Source organism: Haliotis asinina, chromosome 10 (genome assembly GCF_037392515.1).
Source record: "Haliotis asinina isolate JCU_RB_2024 chromosome 10, JCU_Hal_asi_v2, whole genome shotgun sequence".
NCBI classification, from domain to species: domain Eukaryota; kingdom Metazoa; phylum Mollusca; class Gastropoda; order Lepetellida; family Haliotidae; genus Haliotis; species Haliotis asinina.
Genome location: NC_090289.1, coordinates 14,602,787 through 14,628,287, shown reverse-complemented (window position 1 = coordinate 14,628,287; position 25,501 = coordinate 14,602,787). Strand labels below are relative to the sequence as shown.

General features: G+C 38.1%; 1 protein-coding gene across 1 annotated transcript in view; it reads right to left on the bottom strand.

Moving 5' to 3' along the window:
* Positions 1 to 22,601, bottom strand: part of LOC137298160 (alpha-catulin-like) — a 45,736-nt gene extending 23,135 nt beyond the window's left edge. Inside the window, exons 1-4 of the mRNA XM_067830295.1 lie at positions 22,508 to 22,601; positions 9,039 to 9,228; positions 4,947 to 5,122; positions 4,172 to 4,291 (exon numbers count right to left, since the gene is read on the bottom strand). Coding sequence (XP_067686396.1) covers positions 4,172 to 4,291; positions 4,947 to 5,122; positions 9,039 to 9,228; positions 22,508 to 22,600 — 579 coding nt within the window. The 5' untranslated portion in view covers position 22,601. The remainder of the gene's footprint in view (positions 1 to 4,171; positions 4,292 to 4,946; positions 5,123 to 9,038; positions 9,229 to 22,507) is intronic.
* Between the last annotated feature and the right edge of the window lie 2,900 nt (positions 22,602 to 25,501).

Here is a 25,501-nt window from a genome sequence, read left to right as displayed (position 1 = left end):
AAATGCAATAACAAGTGTGTAATGCAATGAAAAAGACGAAAAGTCTTAAAAACCAACATCCCCAATTTGACTGAAACAAGAACAAATGGGTTAAGACATCTTAGCATGTAAAACATACTAATAAGAAACACGTAGGAATAAGTGAGACGCAAGCGAAACACTTCCCGCACTAAAAAGAAGCCATAAAGACCGCCATCTTGCCTGCCACATAACAGGAAGATAGGACCCGACCGGCAAAGTTACAACAATATATGAATGAAAATTTCAGCCAAGAAATTCCAACTAACGCCCGTGCGAAAGAAAAGGAACCATACATACAGTAGCTGACTCTTTCTCACTCATAATTCCGTAGGCAGATAGCACAAAAACTATCTAAATGGACCACACACGTCTTTCTAGTCGAACGACAGCATGAAAAGTGAGGTGCGAGGTAGACGGCCAGAGTTACCTGCTCTTGGCTGTAGGGGGCCTGGGGGGCCCTGTATAGGTGGTCCCACAAGACAAAAACGAGTTTTTTGTTTTGTAAATATTTTATTATCAAAATAGTTACAACTGTCGTAGGGATTTTTAATGGACATAAAAATGCTTATATGTACCCCAAGGAGGACTTCTTCTGAAAAAGAATAACCCCAAGTTTGTTGTGAGTAATGAACATATTATCCATGCACGTATCTCAAGAAGTTGATAAGCACCACCAAAAGGCTTACCTAGACAACATTTTGCTTAAATTCATCAGCAAGATCAATATTTGATATAATTATTAACCTGAAACCAGTCTCAGAGCCTAACTTCTAACTCATTCATTTTTATTTACTGATCTTTAACTCCCCAGAGGTGATGCTACACTTTGCCTTGTCAGAATCACCACTAGTGAAAATGACATTACTCCACAGAGTAATTTGAAAACGGTCATACCCAGATTACATGACCTTCGACCTACTTAGCATGGTATGACTGACTTGTTACGAAACTTATCCTGGCTCTAATTAGTGACTGTCAACATATCCATCAATATCTGTATGAGTTACAAAACAACAGGAAGACTCAAAAGCTCCTTATTACTTGCAGTCTAAGACTGTGATATAACATACTTACATACTAGCCGGGCTGCTAATACTGTTTATTTCCCATTATGCTTCAGGCTCTGTGGTCATAACGGATGTCATGAATACAGATGAGCTATCTTATCTAGTAATCTCTGTCATTACCCTAACAAATAGCAGCACAAGCATGATGAATAATAATCATAATGACCAAAATGTCTTGGAGACAGATCAGGACAGTCTATCAGAGGGTACTATTGCTTCATAAACATAAATTTCTGCCTGCAAGTCAGACAGCTCTGACCATGAGTGTCCACTATAATGGTTGAAGAGTAAGGCAAACGTGTATCCCCCGATAAAAACTACATTTTACCTTCACAAATGTTTAAGTTTGTTTAAGAACACCCTTACAGTGTTTGAAGATACTGACAGAACCATCTGGAGTGAGTGAAAATTGAGTAGAGATTCAGACAGAAAATTTTAATATTCCAGTCACAACAGGGTCACGACCAGACAAATCTGTGACCAAAAGCATTAGTAACAACAATATGCCATTTCACTCGACTGTCCAATCAATATTCTTTAGTTAGTTCTGGACACTACCCATGAAGGTCCAGGTTAGAACATTGGCCTACAGTAACACGATTGCTGTAAGGAATGACTAGCAGGATCAGGTGGTCAGACTCCCTGACTTGGTTGACACATGACATCAGTTTGAAGGTGCGCAGGTCAATGCTCATGCTGTTGATCACTGGATTGTCTGGTTCAGACTCGATTATTTACAGACTCGTTATGCAGCTGGAACATTGCCGAGTGCGGCAAAAAAGTAAACTAGTTCTGGAAAAGAGTGAGTGAGTTTAGTTTTACACCACACTCAGCAATACTCCACCCACATGGCGGCAGTCTGTAAATAATCAAGTCTGGACCAGACAATCCAGTGACCAACCACATGAGCATCAATCCTGTTAGTCGCCTCTTACAACAAGCACAGTCGCAAGCATGGGTTGCTGAAGGCCTATTTTACCCCGGGGCCTTCACGGGTTTCTAGAAATGAGGTATGGATACAGAGCACCTGCTCCAACCTGGAATTCACCATGGAGTTTACTCATCTAGGACAGAGAATTACAACAATGGAAAGGAAATGAACTACTACTATGAATAATGAGACTTGACACTTTCAAATCAGCTAGAAAAGAAATTGCATCTTTTACAAAAGCAGAAGGTGCATCATACCCCTTGTTTTTTTTTTTCATTCCCCCATGATTCTGCCTCTGGTGCATTAGTCATAAGTAGTTCCAATTAATAACAGCACCTAAAGTTTACAAAAACACATGGTGGGGTAGCCTAGTGGTTATGGCATTAGCTTATCATGCCAAAGTTCCAAATTTCGGTCCCACATAGGCACAATGACTGAAGCCAATCTCTGGTGTCCCTCAAAGTGACATTGCCACAATACTGCTAAAAGCAGCACAAAACTTAACTCACTACAAAAATATATGCCCAATGTGGTACAGTTTTGAAACTGAAAATCCTATGGTTCTTACAACTTTAATAACAAAGATACAAACACTGGAGTTCCACAGGATATAACATTGATAGAGGAAACACCATGCATTAATACTAAAGTAATAGGCTCTCTGATGGACATTAGTTCCAACTATGGACTAATACAAGACCACTTCAACTACTTAAAGTCCTCTGCCACTGACAATCTTAACCTGAAATTCAAATGCAATTCTGGTTGAATGACCTTCTCCCTCCCATTTGCAAATCACATTGATTATTTCAAGCTGGGCACTTGCTCTCACAAACATCTCATACAAACGCAGAGAGTTGGTTCAATAATGACAAAAAGCAAATCTACTTTACCGCATGTATGGATGATCATTTAAGTGACATTTAATGAGCTTTAAAATATCTGCTAAAAGATCTACTCCGTGAAAATCCTGAAAAAAGCAGACATACTTTATGCATGACCTTTACTGTGATCATGACTTTAAAGGATAAGCTTTTTCATATTGCTTTGAAAACCTTCAGAGGAAACTGTGAAGCCTCTCTGTTTTCATGGGATAGTTGGATTTAACATATCCTGTAATAACCGTGTCTACTTTAGAAGCACTCCTACCTATCTCATGCTCTTTCATTCTAACATCCTTAACAATGACTTGAACTCACTGATCTTAGTACTGATTCCCTACTAAATTTATGTTAGTGCTAGAGTGGATTGAGGAAATCACAATTAGCTTGTCCAACCATACACAGTGAAGATGTTGGGCAGGGTTTTCATTTTGACTCACCCATCACAACACAGACACAGCAATAGCAGTGAATTTCTTGTTCACCTAACCCTATACTGCCACAATGAAGGTCAGCAATGGGGCACTTACATTTTGTCTCCCCATCCCTACACAGCCAGAATGAAGGTGGAGGATTCAACTACTGTCTTGTTCCACATGACAAAACTAAAACAAACAGTCCCTCCTGGATTCCGTGGCAAATTTTTATGATTTCTGCGGCAAATTTATGCAAATTCTACACCCTACGTTTCAATATTCTGCTAAACATTCTGCAGTCAAAACATTTAGGAAAAACAACAAAAACACTACAGACCTTCATAGTTTAATTCTCAAACACAGATGTAAAGTTAAGTCAACAGAACGCATCACATCTTGTGTAAGTTTAATGACAAAGCACTCACACCTTTTTCTGTGTTTGGGAATTCATAACTTTGATGCGGATGAACAACTTCCGGTTTCATGCAAATAACAATTTTATAGTGAAACTAAATCTGAAATAATTTCAATTTTCAGAATGATCGATTTTGAGAATGTATTTGCAGTGTCAAATTCACATAATATTTTTCAAATTCATATAATATTATTTGACAGATGCCTAAAACTTTATTAATAAAGCAACTTTAATCACGATTATTTTGAAAATGTTGTCACAGTAAATATGTCAGTTCGTTTTATGTGTAACCGATCCTACTTTTGGCATTAACTCTACTTTTCCTTTTGGCTGTCTGTCAGTTTTCACTCAATTTTTGACATAAGCAAATTCCACGGCAGAAAGAGTAGCAAATTCTGCATGGATTCTGCAGGAGGGACTGAACAAATGGGGGCACTCACATTTTGTCTCTCCCCAGAGAGAAGAGCCAGCTCCACCATGTCCTTCCCAAACTGGGTGAAGCCGGTGACGAAATCAGGAAAACTTGACACATCCTCTAAGTTGTTCAGACTGAAGAGGACCTGCAGCAATGAAGTATTTATGGCCAAGATTATACAAAGGTTTCCTATATATAAAATCCTGCAGGAAGAGGACATTTAAGGGCCAGTGAAATAAGAGAACTGAAAAAAAGAATATCTACTGGGACACACTTCTCTAAAAGTTAATACTGCATTTGTCACAGTAATACTATCAGCCCTAACAGAGGCTACCATATAATTTATTCTGAAAAAATGTGTATTGAGATTACAATATGAAATTAAAAAGTTTGAATAAATAAATGCAAAACTGCATTAAATCGACTCTCGTAACATCTATCAACCAAACTTTATTATCAAGCGAACACAATAGAGTTATGTCCCTTAAAATGCTCTTTGCAAATATCCTGTAATGCAACTTGTGAATGAGGCCATTTTGGCAAAGACTGACAACACTGTGTGAGACACTTTTCGATGTACAGAGAAACCATTTATACTCCATATATGGCAAGTGTTATCTGTTTGGAAGCTCAAAGTTTCAATTATTGATTTCAAGCAAGTTGAAAGGAATAATACGTCTTTTATTGTATCATTGGAAAGCTAAAGTGAGTGAAAATGTTCCAATATATACATTACTGACCAAAAACATTGTTGAAAAGCATGAAATAGTGCCCTTAAGGACTTGTGAAAGTGAGAATACCTTGTCTTTGGCCATGAGCAGCTGTTTGACCACCACCCTGTCAGCCAGCAACAACACTTTAGTGATGGCTGACAACAACTGCCTCGCTGCCCGCACCATCGCGGTCTTGTCTGCCACTGCCTTTGGTGTTCCATCATTGGGCTGATCAGAGGCTGTAAGGGTCTGGATGCTGGATCCTGTAGAAAAGCACACAGTGAATAGAAAACCAATACTTTATACTCAGTTTTCACTACAAACCACATAAAATATGTACAGATTCTTGAGCAAGATTCTTTAGCAAGTTAGATTTCTACCAAAGAAAATTGCCACAGAACAGAAATATACCTTTGACAGAACACTTTAAAAGACTATCACTTTTTCGCATTTACATTTCTTCAGTTATGTCTGTGTTTAATATACAGTTTACAAACTGCGTTTCTCACTAAGAAATACAACGTGACCTAAGCAAATATGCAGTTCAGAAACTCTTCGATGGTGGCTAATCTTGCCTGATATCATGTATATTAACATGTATATCAATATAAAATAGCATGTTTGCTTCACATAAACTTCTATAAAAATAAATTGATTCAGCAAGTATAGAAAACATCTTTCAATCTATAAGCATGAAGACACCCAAGCTTCATGGTTGTTATTTATTCCTCAGACTACCAGTTGTCCGACTTTCATTTTTGTGGAAGTCGCATTGGCTGAGCCGGTTAGGCGGCTGACTTTGTGTGCTGGCAACTAAGTGCATGACTCTGAGAGTGTGGCTTCGAATTCTGGATGGGACTCAACCCAAAAAGTACTAGAATTTGTGCTTTTATTAAGAAATTGTAACCCTAAAAATGACATATGTTACATTTGACTACTTTCTAAATGGCACTGTTTAATGATATTCGGTAATAATATGGCAACCGGGTTGTATTCAGGGAAGCGTGACCAGGTATGGCCAGAGAGCTGGGGAGTTAACTGATGAACAATAGGGAGTCACAGAGTAGATAGGATACAGAGGTCAGTATCAACAGTGGGGTAGGGTAGTGATTTGTACTATAGTCAGCTAGAGTGAGAGAGTTAGTTTAGTTTTATGTCACACTCAGCAATATTGTAGATACATGACAGTGATCTGTAAATAATTGAGTCTGGACCAGACAATCCAGTGATCAACAGCAAGAGCATTGATCTGTGCAACAGGAAACCAATGACATGTGTCAACCATGTCAGTGGACCTGAGCACCCTATTCCATTAGTAGCCTCTTACGACAAGCATAGTGACCTTTTGTGGCAAGCAAGAATTCTGTCAGTCAGAACCACCATCATGTTCACCTGCATGGGCTCGCTGGCTGGTATAAGTCTTATTATTATTAGTTTCATGCATTATTGAGTATATTTGGCAAGAGACTTGTTAATTGATGGATTATTTCTTGATATACATATGCCAGTGTATGAAACTTCTACAAAAAGGCAAGAAGCCAACAGGGCTGATAACATAAAATATTGCCTGCCCTGTTCACATGTAACCAGCCCTGTACTAAATGTAAAAAATTGAGATGTGGTGCTAAAATAACGTAGTTAAACTTAAACATGTGCAAAAGCAAATTTAATAAAACCATAACTTAGTGGTCACTGTTGATTCATTGTCACTGCCATCTGAATTAGAAAAGCAGAAAAGAACGACATTTTTCATTGGCTGAAAGCATTCTCTAGACCAGTCACATTTAGTGTTAGATAAATGGGTTGGTTGATCAGTAGAAGTTACACTTTGATTGATCATGAACTATACAGACATCATCTAGTTACTACAATTGGAATTATATTTCAAAATATTTCCCGTAGCCAATGACATGGTCAAATATATACCCATGGAAAATGTATTGGTGCACAGGGCCGGCTATAAAATAAAGTTGTAAGCCCGCCATGTAACCTGCATGCAGCGGGCCCCAGGCAGACACTATTTCATACACTGCATATGCATGCATATGCATGCATATATCTATGTATTATATAGCTACTTGAAGGTACCGTTTCATTTAAACATTTCCACTTATAGAAATGTAAATCGCAATAGTACACAAAGTGTAAAGTAATGACACATGCCTTAAGGAGAAACTGTAGTTATCTGCATTGCACTGCATTGCATTGTCCCGAAACTGGCCAGTTATCCCTAGAGTAAGGAGAAGTGAAATATCTCTGCCTGTAAGGAGACAAGGGTCTCTGCTACTTAGTAAGATGAATAAATCCAAGTAAGAGTGAGATGTAGTCATCATCAACCACACAGGCCCCTATTACTCTGTGAGATGTACCACACCACTGCACAGGATGTGTCAAAAAGTGGAACAAAAGTGCACTGACATTCTCATAAAGATAAACATGATAAAGTCTCTGAAAGACCATGGAGTGGCAATTGTCATTGTTTATTCTGTTTCTTCAAGCATACTTTATATTAGTGTTGGTTGTTAGGATATTAGTATAGTTAGCTGTGTAACCTTATCAATATCAGAGGTAGCAAGAAATGTATGTGCAGATAGTTAATGTAGTTAGATTAGTTTGTTGTACTAGTCCTTTCAGAATTCGTTTAGATTTAAATCTTTGAAGGGAATTTTGAAGTGGAAAGCATGAGAAAAGCCAGATTTATGGATGACAACTTCAGAGGCGCTACAAAGAAAACATGTTAACAATGGTGAAGACTGAAAATATAATACAAACACAAGGCCAATAATGTACTAAAACAACATGGCAAATGGCCTGATAGAATAAAAAACAAACATGTTTTCTTTGTAGCGCCTCTGTATATATACCCCCTTGGTGCTGCCTACTATTCACCTGATGAAGGAGCAACGCTCGGAAACATCATGTTATTCCCAATAAAGACGTTGAAATCCATAAACATGGCTTTCCTTAGTTCAGACTCAGTATAGCTATTGGGGTTTAATTATACCTTTAGGTGAAGAATAAAGTTTACAGAACTTGTGGTACTGCTGTGATATTACTTTGGAATATGAGAGACCATGATTACCTACTGCAGCATGAGACGTATGACCTGCCATGGAGCTGGTCAGAATGATTAGAATACCACACTGCACATCAGCAGCATGATCTATTTCTAGGTTCCTAATGGCAGAGCGTCATGCTACCAGGGCAACCATAAGTTACTCATTATCTTTAGTTTGTGGGCGGTATTATAACATCGAAACTCACTAAACAACACAGCTCATCGTTGGTGTATGCTACCAAGACATCATTCAAGAACACGTTTGCGCAAATGCAAGGACTAAACCTCATGATGTAGTAAGGCTGGCTGTTTCTCCACACCTTACACTACAGAAGATGTCTGGATTGAAATGGAACAATATCTACAATATTGATATCCATGTTTCATTGTTGTAGCCACTGGGCCACCAATAATGGACACTGATGTATTCTGTCACAACATAATGTCAGTCAGTGTGTCCGTTATCTTACAGACTATTTCAGCTAAACAACCACATAAATGGACATGACAAAGTAAAACAAGACATTTGTAAATGTTTTTTTTAAGGTGAATTTGATATATACCAAGAATATTGGTTAATGAATATGAGTACTGAGTAACAAATACAATAACAAGTCAACAGTGGCAGCATTATTCATTATATCCAGTGCAGACTTTTTCAGACATATTTTGACCATGTTGATAGTTTCCATATGTAAGGAGACTTTATAAATGAACTGAGTTTCCTAACATATGGCCCAGTCATGCCTACTGATCAGGGTGAGGATGTCTCAATTGCATATGAATGATTAATAAAAGTCTATGAAGTATTTAATATTTCAAAATTAACAAAATGAGATGTGAAAGACACACTGTTCCAAGTACCAATTTTTTTGGTATAGATTATGTATAGTAAAAATAACATAAGGCAAGCTCTGGGCTTCACTCTCAGTACTGAAAACACCATCTTTCATCCGACCCCCTTTCAACTTCAATCACATTCCATCCAACTTCACATGCGGTAATGCACCACCACATGTCATGTCACAACAGACTCAAGCCCCCATGTGATAACGCATCATCAGCATGATCGGGCAAGGACAAAGTTGGGCATTATACATCCCCTCTGGTGCCACTCCTACCTGCTACTCTAGCCTCTTGACAAGCTTCACACATGTCATCTCTGATTTCTGGGTTTTCCACAGCAATCGACTCGCCCACGGTTGTGAAGCGCTCGACTGCGAGATTGACTGCTTCCCCCACTCGGACCAAAGCTCTCTGAGTCTTGTCTGTGACTTTAGTCCTCTCCTTATGGTTGACAAGGGTTGTGATCTGGAGACGACAGCAACAGAACAATTAACATCACTATTTAGCCGACAATTTCCAGGATTAATCTTGGACTATCGTCCTGAGACCCAACTTTCAACATATTCTTGGCAAAGCTGGAGTAATCTTTTATTTGGGGACATCACAAAGCTTGCATGGCAAAACAATAAGCTTCTTTTGTGTTAAATGTTTTCCAACATGCAAGTTGCAATGTTTGTCATTGATGATGTAGACATGCCAACGGGAAGAATCTGAATACTCGTCAGTGTTCATTGGACATTATTTCTATCTGTTTGCCAATGGCTTCACATAATATAAATAACAACACTGTATTTGCATCAAACAAATGTGATTTCTGCCATGTCTTAACTGACCCACGAAGGCATGTGATCTTAACCTTGCCATGATGAATTTGACAATGCCATATAATGAACAAATGAAAGGAATTTCTACGTCAGGCCTTAACATGTTGTTCATGGGATATGTTTACAAAAATGTTATTTATAACAGGAATAAACAATGTGTCAAACATGATCACCACTCTTCATGTCTTAGATATTCCATTATTTGTTTTATCACATAACTGAATCATCACATCGTTCGTCAAAGTATGATGGAAATAAAAATGGTAAAACATGAAACCATTTAAGCTAGTTCACTCGTCACCCACTAACATTCGATAAAGGTGATAAATAGAGGCTGTATACCATCACAATCATACAGCAAATGAAGATGGTTCCCCATGAGGAACGCCTGGCATGCATGACTAGAAGAAACAGAGGTCAAGGATTCAGGTGAGTAAAACACTATTAGACCATGGCAAGTCATCAGATTGTGTCTTGTGTACCTGTACTACCTTTGTCTACCTATTGATGTTTAGCTTTGATGAAATTTTGGTAAACTTTTCCTTGTTTGATTCCCTGTTTCCTGGCTTACATTGAACATGGCAAGTCAGGCCTATTACCACTCTGTGTATTAGCCTGTAGATAAGATTCAGCCTCGAAAACCAGTGGTTCATATTGAGGGATGACACACAATCAATTATGTCATCAAATTTGATCACTAACTTCTCCCCTCAACCTGCTTTCAAAGACTAGCAACAGACATGGTCAATTGACAACTGACATGTGAAGATGAAAGGTCTGTGTTAAACAGGATGTCAACATGGCGAGTGAGCGTGTATAGATTTACACCACTGTTAGCAATATTCCAGCAATATTAGTGTTGTCACAACAGGGAACACAAGCAATGGGTTTCATAAATTGGGCCCATGTCAGGAACTGAACCCAGGTGACGAGTTAATGTATGAACCACTAGGCTACCCAACAGTCCCATCTCAACAGGGTCTTACCTAAAATTATATCCTAAAATATATGAGTATTGCAGCATTTACACCTGGCACAATTTTGCTATTCCAATTAACAAGGTCAATGGACATCTAAGGAAAGCACTTGATAAAAAATATGAAAAATACCTACAAGTTTAAAGTAATTAATCCATAAAATGATGCACCATGATATATGTCACACTCACAGACAGGGCCTTGCGGGGCTTGTTTCATTCAGGGGGCGCTGGTAATGAAGCACTATAGATCCTTCTTAACAGGTTCTTATGTGAGCACTTGAAATTCTGGCTGTGCCCAGTGCAATGTACATAGCAGAGACAACCTCAGCATTAAATTATGTTGAATACGGTAAGCACAACTCGTATGAGATACGCTCAAGCAATTTGATAAGTGTCAGTTTCATGGTTTTGTGGTATTCTGTTACCACTTTGGACACTGATATGAATATACAAAGGAACTTTGCAACAACTGATATACGGTTGACAGTTTTAGGGTAGAAGTAAGTCTTATCACATTCCATCCATCAATACATCAAATCAGTAGAACCTTCAACCGTGTCAGCCTCCTTTCACATCTACAAGCCTATGAAAGGTGTTATAGCTAGTGCCATAACAGGCCTCCACATCTGCAGCAAGAGAAACCAGTGACCATATACTCCATGTGTTGTGTAGGCTGTACACACAGTTAGTGAAGGATGTTAACAACGGCAGTGGTACATGACACAAGACTTTACAGGCAGCTGCACATACAACCAGCAGTGATGGATAATTGATGGAGGGATGATGGCAGCGCAAACATAATATCTTTACTTGCAGCAGGTACACAAGCCAAGATGAAATTGTTTATTGCTTATCCGCCTCGAGAAGAGATAACATCAACACTGGTAACCTACTTATGACCTACAAAAAGATTTGTGTTACTTTGGAGCTAATACCTATGGTTTTCTTTCCTTCATCCATATACTTGTTATAAATTGAAAGTAGGTTATTTTAGCTCACTTGTGCCAGAGCATAAATACATTTCATGTTTACAAAGAATTAATAAAAGAAATTTATGCCTCTCTAGTTACTTATGCATATCACCATATTTTGACAAATAATATGAACAATTTTATAAAAAATCCAGCAGTTTTTCTCTTGAGATATGTTGAATCCAATACATTATGTCTCTCCAACATCAACAGTTCTTCCAAGGTTACCACCCTGCAGCAATGCTGCCCAAAACCTTCCCCAAACATGTAAATTTAAGGTGAACAAGGTGAACTTTCGGTTGTTTTTTATTGGCTAACTGAAATAAATTCAAATAGAAACACATGAAGAGAGACACAAATATGACAAATGTGGGAAAATATTCCTGATTTGCATTAATTCTCAAAAAAGTCATTGATGACTTGCTATTATGCTGAAGACATCATGGCTACTCAAAATGCTTCATCCATCTGTCACAAATGCAGACTTTCACTTACACAACCCGGAGGCAATTTTCAACATATTGACAAATAAACTGTAACAGCTGCGATACTGATAGCACTATTATTTGAAGATTTCATTCATGATTTGAAAGCAAATTCAATATAATCATGATAATAGCCTCATTCAGTGATTTGGATGGAAATCTGTGCTGACTCACCATCAATAATTGATCCTTGTTTCAGCATTAACTGACACTACTTGATAACTGTGACTAGTCCTACTGATAACTTCCCATATGCGACACCAACAACAGGGTATGAAACTCACAAAATTTTCTGCCAGACCACAGGGCTGCTGTGATATAAAACTTGCCAGTCCTGACCAAAATGTGACTGCCCATGAAATATCTTCATACACATGCATACATATTAACCTGACCATCGGGCAGGTAAATTCAAGAATCTGTCAGATTGTGTTGAAAATAACCAATCCCAGGCAATCGAGTAGGCCAGTATTTCAAACACTGCATACAGTACTTGGAAGCAGCCACAAAAATCTGATCATTGTTACTGCTCTACTCAGTAGTATTCAGACTAGTCTATAAATAATTTATGCAGGACCAGTTATGCAGATATTTCAGTGATCAACAGCATGAGCATCAGTCTACGCAACTGGGATAGAATGGCGTGTCATTGTCAAGATAATGACCACCCAATCCTTTTAGTCACCTCTTACGAAAAGCATAGGTTCCTGAAAACCAAATCTAAACCTGGCCCCGATTTCTCAAAACAAACTTAAGTTTTCACTCAGATTTCAAACTAAGTTTGACAATTTAAAGCAGCTGAAATTTTAACTCAACTGCATTCTTTAAATTTAATAGCCAAAACAACTTAAGCAATATATTCACAAAACTCAAACTGTCTACCATTTGAGTTTAATAACAATTTCAGTACACTCTGGGAAACATATTTTCTCAAATTTGAATAAAAACCCTACCTTAAGTCAAAACTCAGACTCAAGATTGTTTTGAGAAATCAGTCTTCACAAAGTAAGGCCTCCTGTTCTTACAGTTTACAAACCAAAGCATGACAACACCCATACATGGGCTATGAAAAAAGATAACAACTTTTATTTACAGACACCTACTGATACACATGGTAATGGTGTAACTTACATGGACAGCATCTGAAACTCACAATCACCATTCTTCATGGGTATAATTATGTAAAATCATTTCTGGTGAGTGAGTGAGTGAGTGAGTTTAGGCAGCTTTTAACAATATTCAAGCAATATCCAGGCAGGGACACTGGAAATGAGCTTCATACATTGTACCCATGTGGGGAATCGAACCTGAGTCTTTGGTGTGATGAGAGAACACTTTAACCAGTGGTCTACACACCCCACTGCCACCCATTTCTGCTGTCATAATACTGCTGGGATATTGCTAAAAGCAGCGTAAAATCACACTGATTCTGTGAAACAAGTGTTGATGGAAAACACTCATAATAAAACAGGTACAACAGCAGAAAACATACATCCTCACGCTAGCTTTCCCAAGAGATGCTATAGCTGTGATCATGATGACAGTAAACATAGTCTTTGATGTGTTGAATTGTCCCTAAATCTCTGATGCTAAAGTACAGTAATACACTTTACTACCACAACAGCAATTACGATTATACGCTTGTCAGGATGAGCGGACGTGCACACATGCCCCCAATCAATGAAGGACAAAAGCTGACATGGATAATCTCAATACAGCCATGGTTGCACTTGACATGGTGTATATGTGACCGTTCATTAGGGGAAAATCTTGGCAATTATCATGGTTATCACTAATATCAGAAGGGCGTGGCATAATGAAATTGAGCATAATAAATCCATGTGGTCTTTGTCTAATCAGCTGTATCTAATGATCCCCTTTGACTGTTACACCATAGACATGGTGAAACACACATATCACCAGTCCATGGTATAGAGATGAGATAAAGGTTAGTTTTATGACTATTATTGAATTATGAGGGTATTTAAAAAAGCAGTGAGTCTAACTACATTCTTGATGTCCAATATTTGTAAAGGTACCATTTCATTACGAAGGGATCACTAGCAAAGCCATATCCAAAGTTTCACATGTGGATGAATAGATTCACGAGATATGAGTCATCACAATACATTGGGGTATAATATTTCTGAAATCATTCCAAAAAATTAAAACGATATGTCATTTGGTACCTCTTGGACAATGATATGTCCTCAGATAATACCATATAAAATATGTTCAGACTTGTATTGAATGTATTCACGTCATGATCAACAGCCAAAGATTTGGACTGCTTGATTTAGATTTAGACAGGGACTGTTTTTAAGGATACCCCTACTTTGATCTTTCATAAATATAGTGTCCAGATATTCAAGCAGACACTGTTTACAATAATATTGGGAGCTGACAGTTGTGTGACCATTCAGTATTTAGACTGAACCCTTGGCATCATGTATGAATAGTGAAAACATTAGAATCAGTTATATCCTTATGATGAAGTCATCTGGAAGGGGGTGGGTAGTGTCACCAAAACAAGATCTTTCAGTAAACATGAAGTCAGGGAGTCACTTTAACAAGCTATTGTAGTTTCAAATTGCTTTTTATGCACTTTAATAAATGTTTGTTTTAGAGGACTTCTACCTACCTCAAACACACAAAATGTTTCTTGCACATTGTGTTTCCTGATGTATGTGATGCATTTATTGCAGATTTTGCATTTTTGGGTGTACCAAGGTAAAAAGTTAAAAAAAATGGGGATTGTGAGGCTGATACATAGCAAACCAATGTGCTTGAGGTTGACAAATATTAAAGGTAAAAACATAAAACCAGCTGCATGTATAACATTGTCATGGTGATGCTCATGTTAGAGCATATGTTAGATAACAGAAAGAAATGATGATGGGTGTCTGGGGTAATCCGCTTGACACTATCAAGGATCAAGGCCCAAATGACTGACAAGATGAAGGTAGCCTGAATGCATAGCACTGGATGCTAAGGTTCATAGTGTACTAAGTCAGGTCTTTAAGGAGCACTGGGAAAATCTAGTGGGGAAAGCATTCGCTCATCACGCTGAGGATCGGGGTTCGATTTCCCACATTGGTACAATGGGCCAATAATCAAGTTCACTCCACTTTAAAGAGTGAGTGAGTGAGTGAGTTTGGTTTTACGTCGCTTTTAGCAATATTCCAGTGATATCACGGCAGGGGACACCAGAAAATGGGCCTCACACATTGTACCCATTGTGGGGAATCGAACCCGGGTCTTCGGCGTGACGAGCGAATGCTTTAACCACTAGACTAGCCCACCGCCCCCTTATTTTAAAGAAGCAAATCCAGAATAGCAAACATTTTCTGAACATCTGTCTTTTGTACACTTGTTCTTTAAATTTACATGAAATAGATATTATCGTGATCATAATTTAAACCAATATTTATTGATTAGAGACTTGTGCTTTTAAGTCCTGGGAAAACTATTTATGTTCATTCAATCCACTTGATTTCAACATGCACTATAATGACCAATTAATACAGTTCTCATACATCATAAATGTTGTAAGTTATGAATAGTCCTAGAGTAAGTCCCAAAAGGAGCCATCAACATAACCAAGCCATCTTTTGCTACTTATTATTCTAAAGATAATCTAGACACAATGCAGACCTGTCAATCATCTGTAACTAGATCAATCATTTTCCAAAATATGTCAAGCATATTTCTTTTACATTCCCACAATAAATTTTTAAATGTTTTCAACATGTCCAAAGATGCCTGAGTGAGTTTCAGCCCAAATTCATCATATCCCTCTATAATGTAGTCCAACAAATCTTCAAGTCATTAATATAACATAAATTAAATCTGCCATTTCCTTCAGTGTGTACAACTAGACCGATTTATTTGTGACCCCAGGCTCCCAGGCTTAATCACTGCAGTCAGGGACACCTACACAGCCATGATAACTATTGGCGCACCCAGTCACCCTTTGCCCAGCAAACCTCATCATTAAAACTTTCATCAATCTCATCCTGCAAATGCAATGCCAATTAAACAGGGCAAAAATAATTAAAAGGGTTCCTGTTTGGGGAAATTGATGGGACTTTAGCAAGCAGAGGCTATGACTCAGATGTTAAACGGGGAAAAAATCAGCTAACAGGCCATGATTTACTTATGCATTGCTTTTCTTTATAAATGGGTTATTATGGGAGTGATTGAATAACTGAGGTCGTTGGCATGTTATCAAGACTTGGGCAGCAACAGACAGCATAATATTACACACAGAGTGTCCGATATCAGGCTATTTCTCATGGCAAGTCTCCCCGACATGTAAAATGTCATAACTGCTACACACAAATTGTCAAATGAAATTGGGGGAAAATCTTACTTAAATCGCTCACAGCATCGCAGGTCAAAATGGAGGGTCTTTGTTTTGATGGATAGTATCATACCTGTTAAGATCTGGGTTAGATTGAGTGAGTGAGTATGGTTTTATACCTCTTTTACAATATTCCAGCAAATATCAAGGCAGGGGACACCAGAAATGTGTTTCACACACTTACCCATATGGGGAATCAAACCCAAGTCTTTGGCATGATGAGCCAACAATTTAACCACTTGACCACTGCACTCGCCACAGATTTGAATTAGAATTGGTAGGTCAGCTACGCATGATTGTTGTAAGAGGTGATCAACCGGATTGAGGGAAAGGCACGCTGACAAGGTTTGTTATATGTATCACAGTGAGTAGTTTGATGCTCATTATGTCAGCATCTAGACTACATGTCCAGATTCGATCATTCACAGTCCACCATCATACAGCTGTAAACTTGTGTATTGCCAATGCCACTCACAGCAAACTGATAGGAACATGTCATGTTAGTGCACTGACGCAAGCAATTCAAGATTCATCCTGTCTATTATGTAACAGTTGACATTACATTATCACAGCTGAATACATGAGTACTGGGCCTTTATCTTATCAGTTTTCAAAGCAAACAATCAGAAACACGATAAAGAATAGCTCACTCAGAAATGGGAAAAGGTTGTGGACATCAATTATTCACATGCATTAATGCCAGTGCCAGCAGTACCATGACACCTTGTATTAGCCAGGTGAAACAGTTTGGTTCCTAAACAAGTCCTTGCAACAGTTACTTCATGTGTAGTGGCCTAATCCCTAAATGTTTCCCATGTGATGCAGCTGTGATTTACGGCGGCACATAGCATACATTACTTTGATGAACAATTCTACAAATAACTTGCTACACCAAACTTCATCATATTTGAAAAATTACTTTGATGAACAATTCTACAAATAACTTGCTACACCAAACTTCATCATATTTGAAAAATTACTTTGATGAACAATTCTACAAATAACTTGCTACACCAAACTTCATCATATTTGAAAAATTAACGTGAAATGCAACATTTTAAACGATTTCCCATGTGAATGCATGACATTACCAGGCAGAGAAGTCATCAACAGGATTAACAAGATGAAAAGTCATCTCATTTGTCACATATGGAAAGCTAGTACAGGATATGTCCATGATAAACATTTGGAGACATGCAACGAAATAATATACATCCTGATAGATGTTGTTTTACAGGTACTTATAAAAAATTACCAACACATTAAAATGCTATGCAGCACAAGCATGATGATTGGTTCAAATATAAGGATACAACCTTTTAAATCCTAAACCTTGTACAGTGTTCATAAATATTTTTTTTTGAGAAATGTTTTTATTAAATAATAAATATAGCTAAGAGAGTTGGGTATCATACACTGATAGTTTAGTTTGTGAAGAAATCCTGAGATGATACAGTCAACTTTTACCACTGAAACAACACCTTCATCAGTAATGGTGATCCATAATGACATATTTCCTTCACAGACTTTACACAGATAAACATACCCGGGTATATGTGGTGTCTGGCTGTGGTTGCTGAACTTTACATGAACTATGCACCATAACATAACCCTATGAATCACTGTGATCCTTGCTCAATCAAAGTTCACACTCCTGTAAACATGACGAATATGACAAACTCCCCATGCTCCAATCGCATAAAGTCACTTTTTGCACTGGACTACTGATGGGTGCATGATGGAACCCCTAGACCATTGGTGTACTACATTTAAACACCCTAGTTGGATCTCCACACAAAACACACAGGTCAGTTACTGCCTCTCCCTTGTTTCTTTATACAGATCAACAAAACTGGTCCACATTGAAAGCTTATTCATTTCTAAGTCAGGATGACTTCAGATGTAATACAATCATTTGGCTGAGAAAATTGTCACAATACTGGAAGGGAAATAACTTTTTCTGTAAACATAACTAAATTTTATCATGTTTTGGAAGTTCTGTAATAATTCTTCTTGAAAGCCATGGCAAGTTCCCCTGTGCATGTCATACACTGGAAAACAAAATGGGAACCCCATGACCACTTATCTTCAGTTCCTTAATACTTCATGAACTGTTTAGGAATAACAAGTAACAGTTGACCCATCTTAGTTCAGGATAATTGTGCATGACATCAATAATTGACATATTCCAAAAGCTATCCATTGCATTATGTGGGCGTTGGTTGTTATCGTTCTGTATCATACACAATCAGAACATTATCTTCCACAGTGTCAATGCTGGATGTTATAAACAACAGTTTAATCACACATCCAGTCAATGTGGTCATGGCAACTGACTATTATCATATCATGTGACACTTTGACCAAACACTGCCTGTTGTCACTAACTATATCATATACACATGACTTAACAACACACTGTTATGAGTTGTTATTCAACGTCAATAACTGTTTGAAATATGAACCACTGAATATGGCCAAAACAGCTCATTTGCCAAAACAACAGCAGTGTCAATTTGTTCAGTCATGGTAATCAAAACAAACATTCAATATGACTTCATGTCTCCTGAATGGTTGTTTATTTTGAAAATGGTTTCATCCACTCATGACATATAGATCTCACTTTCATAACCAATAATAATACAGGCATTGATTCAACCAAGTTTGTGGTGAAACATGTTAATTGATTTCAACCCAGCTGACTGACCTGCAAAGTGACATAACTGATTACATTTAAAATTTTAATGCTATTGACTTAAACAATCCTGAACCTGTCTCTACTGTCTGCATTCGGCTAAACATTGTGCTGTATGGTTACATGATATTACAGCACTCAGAAGGATCAGCTGTCTGTGGTTACAGTTGCATCAACATAACATGGCCCACAGTAATTTAGTGTTAACTTCAGCTTTTTCTCTCTTCTGTCAATTACTGAATAGACAGTCTAATGGGAGAGGGTCATATATTTCTCTTGGAGTAAAGCCCAACGTTTGTCAAAACTATTTTCATCTACTATCAGTTATAACGAAACACACTGGCTGAAAAGCCTGCAAGTCTTACAGAAAATGCATGAAGAATCAAACTGAAAACTGCTGCTTAACTGTGAGAGCTCCAGACAATTGATTAAGCTAAGTAACATATTGCAGTAAGTAACATGACTAATAAATCAACAATATTGGACCTGTTCAATAAAAGGCTTTCAAACTCTTACCATCCTATTTATAGCACCAAGGCACCACATACTTTTCAAGTCACATTCCAATTAAAAGTTCACAGCCTTGCATCAAGTAGAATGAAAGGTGACATTTCAAGGTATTGAACATGACAGAGTGGGTCTAAATATTCATCGAACATGGTAAAATAAACCTATATGAAGATTTTCAAATGCTCAGTCTGCATAAACTTATCCTCAGTACTTTTCGTTACACTCCACTACTGAGTCTAACTAAACCCTATGGGAGGTCGCGTCTGGTAACCTTTGAGACTGACCAATCAGTCAGCTTACTGACCACAGCTTACCAAATCGCGAAAGTGCACATTCGCACATACCTTTTGAACTTTTGATCTCGAAAAGGTTCGTACCCAAACGATTCCGAAAGCTACTTTGCGTACGCACGCTTTTCGGTGATGTACACGTCGTACATACAACGGTGAGTAAACTGTCACTGAAAATAGTGTTTTTGGCAATATTCAAGGATGTTATCTTGCGGAAATTTTAGCTTATGGTAACCATGTCAACAGAAACCCCAAAGTGTATATACTGCAGGTCAAATAACTGTGTTATATGTGGATTTTTGTTTGTGGAGAGATCTGTGCCAGTGACCTGAATATTTTGAAAGTCCCTCCGATCCCTAAATAGCAGCCGATGTCTGATTGGTTAAATCTATTTAACCGTCTCGTGTTTGATTGGATGGTCATTGGTCGCTCAGAGGTTACCTGACGCGACCTTCTACTAGGTTTTGTTAGACTCAGTGGTGGAGTGTAGCGAAATACACTGAAACTAATATCATTTTCATATCAACTTGATATTGTTGGGTTGGGCTTCATGAAAGGATAACACAGCATCAAAAAGATCTTTGCAATATTTGGAGGGTTTCACATCTACATAACCTGACTGCCTAACCACACCAACAGATCAAGCAATGGCCAAATTAGGGTGCCAACAACAATGTCTAAAACACATTAGATGCCTATCAGTATCACAATCTGCACACAGTTTTGAGCCTTTGATGTGACTGTTAATATGTTAACATAACACTAATGAAACCTTGGCGTCATCCCCTCTTCATATCTACTTTCTCTCACCCCAACCCCTGGCAATAACTTGAGCACATTGACAAAATAGCTTGTGTCTTATGTTGAACACAGCCAAACATAATCAACACTAAACAAGGATTCATGCCACCAAAACTAAGTTTCTGAACTTCTATCACCTTAAAGAGGCTAATCATTCTTTCAACAACACAAGGCAGTTCAGTTCTTTTCCAAGTAAGTTTGAAAGAAAAGTTAAACTTCTTAAAGCACACCCACTGTGCATATCACAATATGTGGTGTCACAACCAGTAAAGGTGCTTTGTCAATTGCACAAGTGTGTTTGTAAGACCAAATTTCTAACCAGCCATCCTTAATAGACAATGTCTACTGTAATAGAAGTACAAAAACAATGCCAGATGCATAAGCCTTTTTCACATCCCAAGAATGTGTTCAGAGTTCTCGTATTACTTTATTTTGGGACTTAACTTCCAACTTTTTACCACTACAGCTGCGTGGTAACTGGAAGATGGCTTACAATTTTAGGGTTCTATTTTGGAACATTGTTATGTTCATACTACACCTTTTGCTACCAGAACATACCTAAAAGGACTCTGACAAGCTTTCAACACCTATCTTATACATATAACTTAACATATTCACATGATGATGTCAAGGTCAACAATTAACTCTTTGTAAAAGAGCATTATTTATATTTTAAATTATGGATACCTCTTTTTTGCTACAGACAATCCTAACAATTCAAAAGGAATAATTAATTTACTTACTCCCTCAATCAATATTTTTACATCATGATAAAAATATTTTTTTTTAGCTTTGAGTAGCACCCTGCAGCTTTCTGGTAGGATACCAAACAAAATTCTGCCTACAATTACTGCTAACACAACACTGTCAGCATATGTAATAGTCAGTAAGTACGAAGAACGTTTAAAAAAAATAAAATAAAAATACAAAACAGTCAACCAACTATTTTTACTTGCTTACATGTTATTCCACAATGCTTAGTGTACTTGCCATCATGCACTTTATAATCATGATAATGAAATTCTACTTCTATTGCTTATATGGCTTAATGTCAGTCATCAATACATAAATAATCATTATAATAGGGAGCAGCATTACTATTAACATGATTAAAACAGCCGAAATTCTTTTCTGCTCAACAAATCCACACAGTAAACTGTCAAACAAATGCCACATTGTTTAAGTAACTAGTCATAGCAAGACAAGGAACCAATAATAAACTCTGATTGCCTGTTCTCAAAGAAGCAATGGTAGTATGGTCTTGGGTACAAATCCAATTTCAAACATAATACCAAAAAAACGCAAAAAAACAGTTTGATAGATTATTTACATACACTTTTGTATGTGACATGACTGATATCTGATATAGCATCAGTGTTTGAAAGGAATTATAAGCGACGTATCACCTGCTATTTGCAGAATACAGTGTGGCAACAATATCAATTGTGGAACATTCCAACCAAAATGTGTTACTTTGTTTTTCAGCCTTGCGCGACGGAAGGGGGTGTGGTTTGTTAATGTTTACATTCAGCATGCGCGGGAGGTGACATTTCTATGTCAAATATTACATAACAATAGTTCGCTAAGTAAATTTCAAATCATTGGATGCACATAATCAACACAACATTCTTATGAACAAACCGTTGAGAAAAAAGTACAAAATAAACCCGATGCATATGTGATCAAATTTATCATCAACATAGAATGAGTATTTTTCTGCACAGGCGATGTCGAGTAAACATTTGCACATCAATTCACTGTTCCGGACATACAGTTCGCATAAATAGTGCGCTCAGTGCGGAAATCATAGTAATTAGTTATCCTACCTGGGTCACAAGAGGCACGAGGGTCTGTTCTACAGATTTTGTTCGTATTTCCAGAGATATGCGTGAATCTGTCTTCTGCAGCATGGCCGCCATCTTGCTCACCGGCAAGATACTGTTACGGTACGACTAGCTACAAGCTAGCCGTTAGGCTATAGGGTTGACGTTACCATCCGCAGACTTCACCATTGATCGGATGCGGCTCATGCAGCTATGCTTTGTCGCGTTTTATTGATGCGCCGTCTAGACTTCACATGCACTGAATTAATCAGTCGTTAAAAGTCAACCTGGCCCAAATCACAATTTCAGTGGGTGACGTCACATGGGGGACATCTTGACTATACTGAATGTGATGTCATAATGACTATGACGTCACAGTGAGAAATGCTACTCCAGTATACGGCATAATTATGACATAATCAGTTTTCATTCCAAACCTACATGCATTGTCATATTACTTTCTACACTCATTTAAAACCACATGCATTCTTGGGGAAAAACCATTTGCTTTCATATCCATCACCTACCCTTCAAAAATGGTAAAGGTTTGAACCCAGAGCCTAATATAAATGAAACATGGCTTACATTGGAACTGGTTCATTTACTGAAAATAAAATGTTGATCGGTTGGTCAGACTAAGTGACGTCGTCGTGGTTAGGGGATTTGGTGTACATAGAAGCAGCGATAATCTACCTCTTCTATTCTCCCTGATACAAGCCGCTGTTTCGCAAGGATCAGATTTAGCTATATAAGGAACTCCATTTAACACGGACTGCGGCATAAAACAACAAACATTTCTCACTGATCAACAGGCAATTTATACGGCCGGAGGACGCAATGGGGTGGTTCATGCGGTACTGCCAGGTTCGATCCCCCAGGGCATAACGAGTTCAACCACGATATAGCAGCGAAACGATTCTGAAGGCGAAAGAACTTGCTTTCTCAAGCACTTGGATCTGTGGTCGGGTGTTTAGGATATGATTCTCGACAGATTTGACAGGAAAAAAAGTATGGGCTTTCAAACATGTTTGGATGTGTAAATCGGAGTGTTTGACTAATATCTTAGAAATGAACATATTTTACTGTAAAAAATGGTCGTTCAAAATAATCATAAAACATAATGCAAAGGACCTCAGAAATTGCTATTCATTTTCAGAAATTATGGACTAGACTTGACACATATGCTAGACTTAGGCTCTCTTGGATATTAGCTTCAGGGTTTGTATGACAGGCTGTGAGAGTATGTGAGGGTGGAGGATTACTTCGGGTGCTTCCATACAGAGTCATCCCCGTGCCGGACCCAGGTAGGGTCTACATCTGCCACACTGCAGCACCAGGTTGACGGGCTGTCTATGCTCCTTGGTTTAGAGAAGAAAAGTATGCGCCAAAGAACAAGCTGTATACATCGGCATATTCATGGGTTGAAGTAGGTGCCATGAAACTGTTTCATATGTAAAATGTCAAGCAAACAAAACAGTATGTATTCTAACTGTTTATCCTCACCTCGCCGTTGTGGATAATGAAGACGTGCATCCAGCTGGGCTTCAAGAACTACTTAACAGATGGGCCTGATAGCACTTCGGCCCTGCGTTGTACATTCCTCGCAGAAAAGGGCTTCAGATGAGAAATGAAGCTGTATCTTTACATTCAAACCAGCGTGACAAAATAACCATATTCCTTAAGGATTTACTGCATAAGCTATATCGTTAAAATATACATATATCAATACCGTATTTTGCCATATATAGGCTCACCTTATAGTTGAGGTGAGATCCTAACTTGACCTTAAAACTGTATCAAAAGGGTATATTCCGCACATAAGCGGAACTAACAACCCTCGTTCATCTTCTGATCGTGATTGGTTATCGGAAACGGTGTATATCTATTATATCCGCAGATATGCATCAGATAGGGAACACTTGGTCATTGTTGTTGTTGCTGCTGTTGTTTTGGCAAAGTGTAGGCATCTGATAATGACTACCTAATGCTTGTCAAATCAAATGCGTTAGTAAGCTGGACTGGACGCAGCTACGACAGAACAAGATGCTAACAAACTTACCACCACTGCATGAGGATGCATACAGTACAAGATTTTACAGAGAACTAGGAAATAAAGAGGCTATGGATAATGTGTTTTCAATTTCCTTGTCATGGAGACTGTGTAGTAAAGGGCGGCGGGATAGCCCAGTGGTTAAAGCCTCTCCGAAGGCCCGGGTTCGATTCTCCACGTGGATACAATGTGTGTGCGTGGGTGGGTGGGTGCGTGCGTGCGTGCGTGCGTGCCTGTGTGTTCATAGAAAACCGACCGACTGCCGAAACTATTATCTGACATTGCAGTTAAATGCCGTGAAGGTCAACCAACATGGGCAAAATTGGACCCACCAAAAACATTCTTGGAATTTGATTTTAATTTATTACATGTTTTAAATGGAAGTCTGTTCAGACATATGAACACATAACAAAACATCTTACAATGTTTGAAAAATGAGGCTTTAACAGATCTGCCATATACACACGTGCAATGAAGCAAGTAAAGAAAACTTTGCAACCAAATCAGTGCGAAATTATTAGTTTCTAGAAGCGCTCATAAAATCGTAAACAGCAAGTCAAATTTGTTGGGTTCAAGTATGGACATTGTATAATCGTTCGTTCCTTCACTATTGGGCAAGAGAATCTGCCATTGCGGCCTTGCCAGGTGAGACTATATGGTACCATGTCATATTTCGTCGTCCAAGTTCAGTATGTATATTCCACATACTGCCTTTCAGGTCGAGCGTTAACAATTTCAGTCAATACACATTTTATGTCAGTACAGGCCTATGCATGAACCAAAGATTAATCATTAAATTACCATACAATTCTCATACGACAAAGGTGGCGCGAGACGTCAGGAATATGTCCTAATGAATAAACCAAATTATTATCCCAGAAAACACAAAGGCTTGCAGCGTTCAGCGTTCAAATACTTGGATCTGCGTCACCTCCTTCATGGAACTA